Raw genomic sequence first — 13,486 nt, 5'->3', positions numbered from 1 at the left:
GGTACAGATTTTGTCTGGAAAAAGTTGGTACAACCTGGAGTCATAGCTAGTTAAACATCCCACTTGTATGCATTTTTAATTGTTACAATGACAAAATTATGTGAGAAACTAAAACAGGCATAGCTGACTATGCGGTATTAGTTATGTTCATTGTTGAAGTATGTACGGTTATATATAGTTTTTGAACTTTTGTGGAGTGGATTCTTGTCTCAAAGTCAATCATATCACATCTACCTAATTCTATAACTAGTTAACGTGACAATAATTGGAATTCAACCGCCGAAAACAATGAGAACACATATATCAGACTTCAGAATTAAAGTAATCATGCAAATACACCTGACAAAGATGCAAACAACAAACTCTTTGTAGCTGATAGTACATTTCGTATTATTATACCTTACATATATTTCAAACAATTCTATTGGTTGAAACGTTATCACGTGACATGGAATAATTCGGTTAATTTTCATTCAATTGCAAGGAAGGACGAACAACCCTAAAAATTCAAACCAGCGGTGAATAACCCTATTATTTACCGGTGAATAACCTTTTAAGTTTCTTGATTTGTACTTGAGTTACCTCCCATGAACATGACGTCTCAGACGTAAAATAACCAAAATGGCAGCGTTCACGTTACACTTGGAGCTCATCGAAAGACGAGGAAATGAGGCATTTGACATGAATAGAGCTGCGAGTGATATCTCTAATAAACGGTCCTTTTCAGGGCCATCAATATTTTACAAAAAGATTCTACTTTTGATGTAAATTCGAGAAATTCTAAAACGAATGTATTTTCAAACGTTAGTCTGTGCATGTGTGGTATGTTAAAAAAATATAGACATTATAGTAAGTGTTCGAAATGCCCTTCCACTGATAGTTCGGTATGATAAAACAATTGTGGCCAAATAGAATCGATGAATGTCCAAAATTGTCAACCCTAAAAAGTTATTTCACTTCAGGCTGCGCCCTCCATGAAATAACCTTCTCGTGTTGACATACGGGTCATACTTGTATATTGTAAAACACAACTGCTGTTATATAACTTGACACAATTGGATGAGCGACCCAAACCAAAATATTTGGTTGGTTTCATGTAATAGACCAGTCCTAGCTGTGCAAACATGCACGCATAGATAGTTGACTAAAACATTCTATTGACACCATGGTGGCTAAAAAAGACTCTAATAATATTTGTTTTCATAAATGATAGTACATATATTCAAGCAAAATACAATTTTGTGCTTTAAACGGTCCTTTGAATTTGGATTCGGCAGACAATAATGTGTAGCAGAGTGATTTTTATTGCTTCTTAAACTATGTAATTTGAACTTTAGAAATCATTGATTTATATTAAAAATCTACGTATTAAATTCTTATTGAGTCTTAGTTTAATTATTTCACTCTTGCATAGTATTTTTTTTTACTAAAGTATATTTATCCTTTATCCTTTAATATTTGATTTAGTTTATAATTTATGATTTAGAATTGTTACTCATACATATTCTTGGGGATCATATTAAACTATTGGTTTGACTGTTTCTTAGTTACCTATGATTAAGTTTAGTTTTCCTTTGTGCACCTTGGGTAGAATTTATCTGGACACTGGTCAGTGAAAGACGTCCATTATTGATACAGATTATTATTATATCAGAAACAGTATTTACAGATTGTATATTTACTATACTCAGCTTCATAGTTTTCTAGACATGACTTGTAAGTTGCACACTCTTCTTTGTTAACATTTTGACACGAATTAATATATTTGATTATCTTTCCTTTTTTCAACAATGGGTGTCGTCAGAACAGGTACGATTAAAGAAATCGTTTAGGAACTAGTCGATTTCCATTGGTATAGGAGAGTTGTATAATAGTCATTGCTTCAGGATAAATGTATATTGTAGAGTAATTCATAATCAGGAATAGCTGGAAAGGAAAGACACGTGTTGCAACGATGACCCAGAAACCGAAGGTAGAAAATAAAAAAAAATCTAGAGACGAACATTTTGAGAGTGCCACCTTCACATTCAAACATGTCCACAACTACAGTATCCCCTATCTAATGCGTTTTCATATTTATTTAATATAGGTCAAACACAAAGTGGCAGTTGTTTGCGTCTTGTTGTTAAGCATTTTCAGGTGATATAATGTTATTTTTACGGGTGTGTTTGATTTGGTTTGTTACATTGTAACATGATATAACACACACTCATTAATTTGATAAAAAGCGCTTATCACACAACTGAACTCAATGTTAAGTATGCTATTTATTACTGCATTCATTTATATCAATATTATTTTATTCTTGGCACGATAATTTTAAGAATATAAGAAACTTTTTTCAAAAGGGACCGAGTGCAAATTTATTAGTGTCATCAAAGTGAGAGGGTTAGCGCTGTGAAACTTGGTTTAATCCACCATTTTCTACATTTGAAAATGCCTGTACCAAGTCAAGAATATGACAGTTCTTTTCCATTCGTTTTTTATGCGTTTTGTTTTTTGATTTTGCCATGTGATTATGGACTTTCCGAATTTATTTCCCTCGAAGTTCAATATTTTTGTGATTTTACTTTTTTTTATAGGTTAGATATACACTTATAAATTTATATAATTGCCTGTTAAATTCCCATGACTTTCAATGTTGAGATCGGAGAAGAGTTTCGAGACGAATAAATCAGTATTATCATCAACATGTAAAGCAAGCCCCTAGGCTTAGAACTTGAAAAATTAAAGTCACATAAAAGATAAATAATAAAATTGAAATGAAAATAAAAAATAACAGCAAGTCACACTTACATAACCCTCTTCAATATACTTTGTTTTATTAATATGAAGTATGTTTGCATTGCTTCTGCTTACTCTCAATCTGAGACCGACACTACCTATGACATTATTTGGCTTTACTTTTGTCATTTTATGTTTTATAATTTCTATTCAATAAAACACAGATGATGTTAAGACGAAATCATAAAAAATTCTCAGCCTTTGTCCCGCAGTTTACATGTTTTAATCAACTATTTTATTTTACACTGCTTTTTATAGGAAATCTAGATAATTGTTTATATAAAAAAATATATTAAATCTTTGAATTTAAACATCGAGAGGCTGATACGAGTCAACCAAAATATGTTTCTTTATCTTCCCTCTATTATTCAAGGTGTCACTTAAAAAATTGGATTATGAAAAGGAATGCGATTTTGCAATTAAAGTAAACATTCTTTTTTTGTTCAATAGAAAATGCCAGGGCTCATTGATCTATAATATATTAGATACCAGTATCATGTCATATGTCATGATCCGGCATCAGCATTTAACAGCATATATTTTCCAATCTGTGTGAACGCTTCAGAGTGAAATAAAGTTTTACAGAAATATAATTTGATGTGTAAAGAGAAAAAAAAGAAGAAATGAGATGCATTTTATATCGATTTTTTAAAAATTATTTAAGAAAATTCATTGTTCTGAAAGTCATATATGAGTATGTAATTAAGATCCACGTTTATAAAGAGTTTAGAAACATAACTGGTTACCCGTTAATCAACTTTTATAAATTTTATAAACATTTAATATGTTATTCATCTATTTTTTGTTTTTATTTTATATATTGATGTACTTGTACAGAAATTCAGTTTCATTTATAATAACACTATCGATTAAATCTTCTTTCTGTATTGCGTGTCAAAAAAAACTTGTGTTCAAAAGATATAGTTACATATCACTATATAATGTAAAACAGTAAATCAATTCTGCCAAATATTTTATCAGATTTAAAGTATATGATATAGATGTGTTCACGAAAAGTTTAATTTCAGTATGGAGTTAAAGATGTTGCATGTCTCTACACTTGTTCTAATCAGCATTTTTCTGAATGGATACGCTAGTGCTGATTCTTGCGAAAATGACAATTGTTCGTCTTCAATTGACATCCCGCTTATATCAAAGCTCAGTGCACCTTTAAAGGCTGAATTAGATATAACTAGTTTAACCAGACAGCTGAGGGAACTAATACGAATGGAGGTAAAATTGGCTGTATCTAAAGAGATGAAAGATGTCGTGGAAAGTGTCCTAGATAAGAGGATGAAAACTGCCCTGAACATTTTCGGGAAAACATACAATTTTACACTTTCAACTTTTAAATAGAAAATAGATGGTAAGAAGAACCCAATAGTGTTTTATCGTTCTTCTTTCTTTTTTTTTTTCGAACAAATAAGATTTACTACGTTGGATTTCATTATAACTTTGTATACTATCTTACAATGATTGACTGGGAATTCTAAGAACTTATATTTTATTTATCAATCTCTAATCACGTATCTTTCCGTAGATCAGAGACCTCTCTTTTATCATTCTTTAACGTGGTGAATATCATTAAGAATAACGAACCGACACAAGAAATGGCAAACAAACTTGCTTTTGGGGATAACAAGTTTAAACAGATTTTACTACGGTTAACATTGTTCATATTTTTACGTCATCATTCACCCCCATTTATAACAGTTGTTATCCTATAGTTTGATGTGTTTGGGCTTTTGATTTCGCCATTTGATTAGGTACTTTCCCTTTTGAATTGTCCTCGGAGTTCAGTATTTTTGTGATTTTACTTTTTAACGAATATCAAAAACGATCAGACCGTTGTATAATCCACTGATAATCTTTGAATCTAGTGTGGTTATGATTCCAGTTTCAATTTAATGTTCTTTTGGTTAGAATTATGTTCTTAAATCATTGGTAACATGTACTGCCTTGTACAAAGCATCTTCGCTAGCCAAGGGTTACGATCCACTCCGGATTGAGATAAAATTTCGGAGACACACGGTAAGGATTTTTATTGGTTGCAGTAGAAACTCGCTGCATCCAACCAAAAAGCGTATATTACATGATGACGTGTAAATGTAGAAAATATTTGTAAACAATTGTCACGTGTTTATTGTGCAACACGTCTTTACGTCACTAAACGTACGACTATATTTAGTGACAACTTAAATGTTTTTAATCAACATAAGTTCCTGTTAATGTTTCATGCACACATGCTTGAATGGTGACGTATATTTTCGTTTCCGGCTTAACCAAGTGTGTTAAATTTAGACGCTACCGTGTTTTTACCCCCAAATTGAAGAGTTCAAGTGCTACCATTGGTCAAGAATAATGTATTCGGAATGGGCGTGACTTTAATCTTCCGATAGATGGCGCAACATTGATGTATCAATTGTTGGCTTCATCTGCGAAGGGTGGAGAGCATGGGAGCGGATTGAAACCTTGGCTAGCTAAGATGTGTACAAAGACACAAATGCAGTTTGTACGAGTTCGTTAAAAGCATAAGGCGCACTGCTGATTGTTATACTTTCATTTTGTCGTGGTTTGTACAATTTGTCTCGACCTCTTAAAGTTTTTCTTACTAGCAATGTATTTACAGTACCTTCTTGTTAAGGAATATTTGAATAAATGAGTGAGTCACCTCTTCTTTCAGACAGAACTGCACAGATAGAGGAAACAATCGCTGTTGTATTTAATAAAACAGAAGCCTTTGGCAGAAAGTTAACTGAAGTTCAGGAAAATACAGTGAGGAAAAATACACTCATGATGTCAAAACAGAACAAATTTGCAAAAGACATCAATTCGTTGTCTACAATGGACAATAAGCTGAAGAAACAAATTGAGAAAATGAAAGAAAAACAGAAGTTAACAGAATCAAAATTATTGTTAGTTGAAACAGAGATTGAAAGATTCACTGAGAAAGCTAAAGGTAATGTGATTCATATTTATCTTCATACAAATTGTACTTAAGGTAGTTTATAAATTTACATGTACCTGAAATCTAACGATAATGGTAAACCGATATATTTTGTCATTTACTAGAATATGTTTTTGAATAATTTTTGTAATTTGTTCTCTTTGTTGACCATTATGGCGTGATAATTGTTTTATCATCGGACTAAAGAAATTATCAGGCTTGATTCAAAATGGTTGTCATACATGATTATTTTTCTTACCTTGTATACATTTCTACATGTTCTAGGAATGTGATTGGCAACAAGCGACTGGGTAGATTATATATCGTTTATGTTTCACGCTTGGTTTGAAGGCTCAATACGATTCAATAAGATATAAATTTATACTGACTTCATATAAATCGTATTAGTTCATTATCAAACTGAGCAAGTCATGTTGTCTTACCTCCTATACAGTTTTGGAATATGACTGGTAAATAGCAACTACGTGAAAACCGTGTTATATTCCCTTTGTAAAAACAACCAGGTGTCTACGACACGTTTGAAAGGTTTCAACAGAAGACGAAATTGAGTAGTAACGATTAAAATAAATTCACAAAAAGACATTAAAAGCATACAAATTGTTATGCTTGGCTTTTGTTTTTTATAGACTAATGTTTGGGGGTTCTTTCTAATAAAGCCACTACTTTAATTGCCATATATTAAGATAGTCGTTAAAATCAATTCGTTTCACAGTATGTTAGCGACCTATGACGGTAAATATTGGGTCGTTAAATTTTGCATGAGGTTTTAAGCCTTGCACTCGTCACATATGGTATTTTATGACCCAACATATATCATATTAGGTCACTAATACACTATGTTACTTATAAATATGATGCTTGATTAGCGACATTAGATATATGAAGATATGGTATGCGTGCTAATGAGACAACACTCCATCCAAGTTTATTTTGTTATAGTAAATTTATTATAGATCAAGTTACGGTCTTCAAAAACGAACAGCAAGCCATAAAAAGCCTAAAAACATTACTAGTGTAAAACCATTCAAACGTGAAAACCAACGGTCTAAGTTATATAACAAAAACAGAAAGAAACACTTATGACCATTTTTTGTCATTTTTTACAATTTAAAATATTACGTCACTTGGCGTTGAGGTTTAAACATATTCGGATGTGTCTACATATTGTGTTGCAAATGTCTGGTTATGTAATGTATTTCAGTTGTTTTCTGTAATTAGTTAATATTCCAGTTCTATCATGTACAGCCTTTGTTTATTAATTTTATAAATTTACTGTTTGCAAAAGTATAAATTATTCTTAATGATAAGGATGTTCTGGTAACTAACAGAAAACCCTGGCCGTTTTTGGCACAACTTTTTTTTATCTTTTGGTCCTCGATGCTGTTCGACTTTGTGCTTGTTTCGGCTTTCAAACTTTTGTATCTGAGCATCAATAGTACATCTTGGGTGGATAAAAAGAACTTCTGGCGTATTAAAATGTTCAACTTGTTGCCTTTTGTTGGCTCTTGTTCGTATGTTTCTTTGTCAATTGTATTCTCCAATTTATTTATATTGTAGTCCTGTGGTGTTGAGTTGTCATCTTAATGTTATATTTCACATGGCTATAAAAGGGGAGGTTTGGCATGCCACAAAACCAGGTTCAACCCGCAATTTGTTTTTCTTTAAATATGTCCTGTACCAAGTCAGGAATATGGCCATTGTTATATTATAGTTCGTTTCTGTATGTGTTACATTTTAACGTTGCGTCGTTTGTTTTCTCTTATTTTTGAGTGTAAATTCACATTGCGATAAGACGTGTCACGGTACTTGTCTATCCCAAATTCATTGTTTTTGGTTTTGATGTTATATTTGTTATTCTCGTGGGATTATGTCTGTTGCTTGGTCCGTTTCTATGTGTGTTACATTGTAGTGTTGTGTCGTTGTTCTCCTCTTATATTTAATGCGTTTCCCTCAGTTCTAGATTTTGACCTTTGGTCTAAATTCATATTTTATATCATAAAGCCACAGGAATTGACATTTAAAATGAATTTAAATGTTTTCATATCAATTGGTTTTTAATTATCATTATTATTATTAGTAGTAGTAGTATTATCATTATTATTAGATTATTAGTATTATTATTATTTTTTTTATTATTATTATTATTATTATTATTATTATTATTATTATTATTATTATTATTTTTTATTTTTATTATTATCTTAATAATTATTATTAATATTGTTATAATTATTATTATTAATAATTTTTTTTATTTCCTTATACTAGGAATTCAAATGAAAGACTGCAACGACGCCAACAGAACGATACATAAAAGTGGGGTTTATCATATCTATCCTAGTGAAGCCCCAGGATATAAGGTGTATTGTGATATGGATACCGACGACGGAGGATGGACGGTATGTAGTTTTCTTAACGATAAGATATTTACTCATGTATCATATATACCCAGAACGTTAACCAATATATATAAGATGTTCTTTTTTAGTAAGGATAGTATGGTATTAACAATCTATTGCACCAACAGAATTCACAATTGTGCAATTCAACTTAGAAAATTAGTTGTATCCGCATTGTTTCATATACTTCTGGCATTTGAATACCTCTCAAACATCTGACAGAATATTTCATCTGTTACGTCGATTGAATACATTGCCAATTTTCAAACTTATCCAGACCGATATCGCTGCAAAAATCTGTCCTTGTACGTAAATAACTGAATGATTATAATAAAACAATTGTATTGTTCTTTTTTTAGATTTTTATTGGGTAACTTACTGATCATTAATTGTATAAAAGTGTACGTAGTGTAGAGGTTGCAATTTTGATAGCAGCCTATACTGAATGTTAACACATTCTCTCTGATATGGAGTACTTATCTTTTTGTTTTACTTGTTACAGTTAATCTGTAAGACAATTAAGTTAAACTTGAAGAATAAACAATAAGTCATGTTGTATTTTCATGAAATATCAATTATTTATATATCACATTTTAATGTTAAATGAGGGAGACCTATGATAGTTGACTTACATCTACATATATTTTTCCCTTTCAGTATAACATACTGACTGGGAATATATATTTTTTTTTTACAATTTTTTGTGAATTTGACATTTTGTTTAATGAAATTCAATATAAGCACTCAAACTGCGAAATTTCATTGAAATGATGGAGAAAAAGCCAGTTTCTAACCGTTTTCACTTATCCATCATCAGAGAAAAACAACACTTATGACTAAACTACCTATATGGAAGTCTAGTAAATTGTTGGTGTAAAAAATAATGAAAATACAATTTTTGGTATCTTTTTAATTTTTTACAAAAAATAAGGTAAAAAAATGCTAAAATAGGGGAAATAGTAGTGTAGAGGTTGCAATTTTGATAGCAGCCTATACTGAATGTTAACACATTCTCTCTGATATGGAGTACTTATCTTTTTGTTTTACTTGTTACAGTTAATCTGTAAGACAATTAATTTAAACTTGAAGAATAAACAATAAGTCATGTTGTATTTTCATGAAATATCAATTATTTATATATCACATTTTAATGTTAAATGAGGGAGACCTATGATAGTTGACTTACATCTACGTGTATGTATAAACGTCTATACAATTTACGTGCGTGTTCAATTTCACAATTATAAAATTATACATGATCTCCCACAGGTATTTCAATATCGATCTGGTGGACTTGTTAGTTTTCATACGAAACTTTGGAAAGACTACAAAAATGGATTTGGCGAAGTCAGTGGAGAACATTGGTTAGGTACAGTATACTGACACATTGTTATGTGTAATCTTTTATTTATTTTACTGTTTTTTTTTTTGTTAATTTCCTACTGACGCATTTCAATTAGAAATTTAAAACGCAGTTCCAGGCTTATAATAAAATTGAAAACATATATTTGGAATGTGCCAAAGAGACAAAAACCAGACCAAACATCAGAAAACAGCCGACGGTCACCAATGTGTTTCCAACAAAGCGAAAAAAATCCCGCATCTGACGGTTCAGCTGGCCTCTCAATTAAATGCGTACTAGTTCAATGAATATGACCATTACTTTAATTAAAAAAAACACTGGCTCGCTCAGAAATGATGTATAATTATTTAAGTAAAAGACATAACTTTTAAAATAAAACATAATATTCATGGAAACCTAAATTATAACTCATCAATTAAGAAATAAATGAATTAACTTTGATAAAAACATATCATAAAAAATCACTGAGATACAATTTTGAATATCAATCAATTCTTATGTTCAGGTTTAAAATATGCACATGTGACAATCATGTGATAAGACATATTGTTGTTGTAGTTGTCTGTTTTGTCATCCTGTGCAACATTTTTTTATTTACTACTGGTAATAATCGACAGATAAACATATTTGTTTTTGTCGGGGTTTTAAATAGACTACTATAAAGGGATTATCTCTTACGTACGGTGACATTGAATCGAACCAATAAATGCATGTTAGTCTATGTGGTTATTTGTCTCATCAGTAATTATACAAAATACCCCTTTAAATTTATTAGTTGTTTTAAAATCGTACTAATGAGCACTTTTCTACATTCATGAATCATGTCAATAACTGCTACAATTGATCTTTGAAGTGATAAGATTCCGATAACTGTAACGGATATAAAATTGTGAGGTATGATGCGTGAATTTACAATGAAATACTACAGTTAATACATTCACTATGATAACAATGGGTCAGCAATACAAAAACAATTATTATATTCATGTAATGAAATAACGTAAATGATCTTAGTTATAATCAAAAAACTATATTATAATAACTTTCGAAGTATGCCAAAAAAGGACTTAAATATAGTATTCAACATCATTCTTGAATGGAGAGTTGTCTCATCGGCATTTATCTATAATTGCAGGGAATGACCGAGTTCATCAATTGACTAGATTGGGAAACAACGTTCTTAGAATATATCTTGAAGACTGGGAGGGAAACAGTCATTATGCTGTTTTTAATATTTTCTCTCTCGGTGATGAAGTCTCAAACTATAGTTTGTCATATGGATCGTACAGTGGTAATGCAGGTATACATTGACATATGATAAGTGGAAAACCTTTTATAATATCTCCCAAAAATTTTCAGGAATAAAGATAATACTCCGTCTTAACGAGTTCCAAATAATTAACAAAAGAACAAATTCATATAATAGTATTTATTAAAAGTAATTTACATAGTAATTAGTTTGAGAAATAAAACTCGATTTGTACAGTCCGTTTTACATGTTTTATGTATCTATGAACTGGTTTAAATACTATGGCCTGAAACTGAATTAATTACTGTTTGAAAAGAGAAAAGAATAAATAAATATCAGCTTTTTGTATAGTATTCGTTCATTTTTCGTTAGGTCATGTCAATAGAAACTTAGTTCAAAGTAATAGAGTTAAGAAGATATTTTAAGAATTTTTTTATACATTTTTTGTAGATTAAATTTAATTCTCGTTTAAAAAGTTCTTGTTATATCGTACTGCATTTTTGCGCCTGTCCCAAGTCAGTAGCCTCTGGCCTTTGTTAGTCTTGTATTATTTTAATTTTAGTTTCTTGTGTACAATTTGGAAATTAGTATGGCGTTCATTATCACTGGACTAGTATATATTTGTTGAGGGGCCAGCTGAAGGACGCCTCCGGGTGTGGGAATTTCTCGCTATATTGAAGACCTGTTGGTGACCCTCTGCTGTTGTTTTTTATTTGGTCGGGTTGTTGTCTCTTTGACACATTCCCCATTTCCATTCTCAATTTTATTCAGGTAAACACTTCATAAAAAAAAACTATTATATTAATGATGTTTTTTAAACAAAACTTAATGTTTGCATTTGTTTTGTAGTTGATGATATGAATTATTAAGTTCAGTAATTTAAATTATTTGTTGACACTTATATATTCTGAATTGTAAATTAGTTGCTCCTTTCATCAAATTCTGAAGTTGCAATACAAATTCAAAATCCTTAAAAAATATTCTAAAAACCCAGTTGATCAAGTGAATGTCAGTCACAATGAATGTAAATATATATCTATTACAGGAAACAGTTTGGCTAATAATATGAAATATACAACAGCAGACAGACAAAATGACGGTCGTCAGAAGGGAAAGAACTGTGCATTTAATCACTATGGAGGACCGTGGTGGTATCCCACTGATTGTGGTTATTCCGATCTTAATGGAGAGTATGTGAATGGTGGTAAAGGTTTATCAGCTGGAAAGGGTGTGATTTGGAATGGATGGAGGGGATTTTCCTACTCAATGAAAGTAACAAAAATGATGATACGGAAGAAATAAAACAATTTAACGTTACTCATTTGTACTGTTTGCAAAACAGTTAATTAAACTACCGGTTGCTAACTAACTGTTTTGTAGTCATTTGACAAAACTTGAATGTCTTATCATGTTATACAGGTACATCATATTAATAAACTCATCATAGAGGTCAAGAGTGTATTTACGCCAGAAGCGCGTTTCGTCTACATGTTATGCTGACTACTGGACTAGTGATACCCTCTAGGAATTAAAACTCCACCAGCAGTAGCTTCGAACAAGTGGTTGTGAATAAACTCATCATAGATCAATATATGATATAATTACCCACCCATTCCAACTAAAACACACGATAGTATTAAATGATGATTGGCAGTGTAATCGAGTATTAACACAGACTGCCAACAAACGTTTTGTTGAAATATTAGTTTGAAAAACGACATTGAATATTATAATTAAAATAAAAAAAAACCAGTACGTACATACTGTCTACTCATACCAACGGAAGGTATCGCGTTATGATACTTCTAAACAGCAATTGAACTGTTACTGAACACCACAGCTTCCTATTTTGCTATAGATTTATGAACCTCAACACATCTCTTAGTGCTGTAGCTTCATCATTTAATTTGTAGCGAACGATTTGATTTATAATCGAAAGCTTTAGCGCGGTTTAATGACTGCACTAATGAAACAAATTTAGAAATAAAAACAGCTCGGAAAATACTAAGAAATAAATCTTTACATAATATCAGTCTTTTTCAGTCAATTTTCAAAGTTGTCCATTGCAGTTCAGTCTATAATTGGACTGTACATTAGTTAAATAATAATCTACGTCAGAATTAGTTGTCTGAAAAACTATCGAAGAATACTATACTTACAGACATAAATTGTCTACCAAAATATGAAAAAAATAGTCTTGATTAAAATACTGAACTCCTAGGTAAATTCAAGGAGGGGGAAATTAATCCATAACAAATCAATCGTTGGACTTCCTGAACGAATGGTATTACCGATAAAACAACATTTTTTTCTGAAGAAAACTATGGGTTCAACCTGCTCTTATAGCTTGACAATCACTCCTCAATGCTCTTCAACTTCGTACTTTATTTGGCCTTTTTAACTTTTTTGGATTCGAGCGTCACTAATCTGTCTTTTGTAGACGAAACACGCGTCTGGCGTATATACAAAATTAAGTCCTGGTTTCTATGATGAGTTTATTTATCCACATGTGTGACAGTTTTTTTATTACGTTATGCTGACAACATAAGTAATATGTTAACATGACAATAATTTACTTATCATTTGACTTAGTCCACTTCGTCCCATGATGGGGGACATAGGGCGACCATAGGAGCTTTTCATCTTTCCTGTCATTGGCTAGTTTCTTTATCTCATTCCATGTTTTCTCAAATTTATGTAGATCAGATGTTAGATCTCTGCAC

At 31.1% G+C, this 13,486-nt stretch overlaps 1 protein-coding gene across 1 annotated transcript; it reads left to right on the top strand.

The window, feature by feature from the left end:
- The first annotated feature begins 3,989 nt into the window (after positions 1–3,989).
- LOC143042826 (fibrinogen C domain-containing protein 1-like) lies at positions 3,990–12,217 on the top strand. The gene is made up of 6 exons (XM_076215296.1): positions 3,990–4,150; positions 5,468–5,743; positions 8,021–8,151; positions 9,421–9,520; positions 10,650–10,814; positions 11,809–12,217. The coding sequence occupies exons 2-6, from the start codon at positions 5,578–5,580 to the stop codon at positions 12,063–12,065; spliced, it is 819 nt and encodes a 272-aa protein (XP_076071411.1). The 5' UTR covers positions 3,990–4,150; positions 5,468–5,577; the 3' UTR covers positions 12,066–12,217.
- Positions 12,218–13,486: the final 1,269 nt, after the last annotated feature.

The sequence above is a fragment of the Mytilus galloprovincialis genome, chromosome 8 (genome assembly GCF_965363235.1).
Source record: "Mytilus galloprovincialis chromosome 8, xbMytGall1.hap1.1, whole genome shotgun sequence".
Taxonomy (NCBI): domain Eukaryota; kingdom Metazoa; phylum Mollusca; class Bivalvia; order Mytilida; family Mytilidae; genus Mytilus; species Mytilus galloprovincialis.
This window is presented reverse-complemented; position numbering and strand designations above follow the sequence as displayed.

Bases quoted from the DNA above. Each gene is read 5' to 3' on its own strand.
- LOC143042826 (XM_076215296.1), top strand. From the start codon at position 5,578: ATGATGTCAAAACAGAACAAATTTGCAAAAGACATCAATTCGTTGTCT. The intron at 5,744-8,020 runs GTAATGTGATTC...TCCTTATACTAG, and splicing joins ATTCACTGAGAAAGCTAAAG to GAATTCAAATGAAAGACTGC. The intron at 8,152-9,420 runs GTATGTAGTTTT...GATCTCCCACAG, and splicing joins CCGACGACGGAGGATGGACG to GTATTTCAATATCGATCTGG.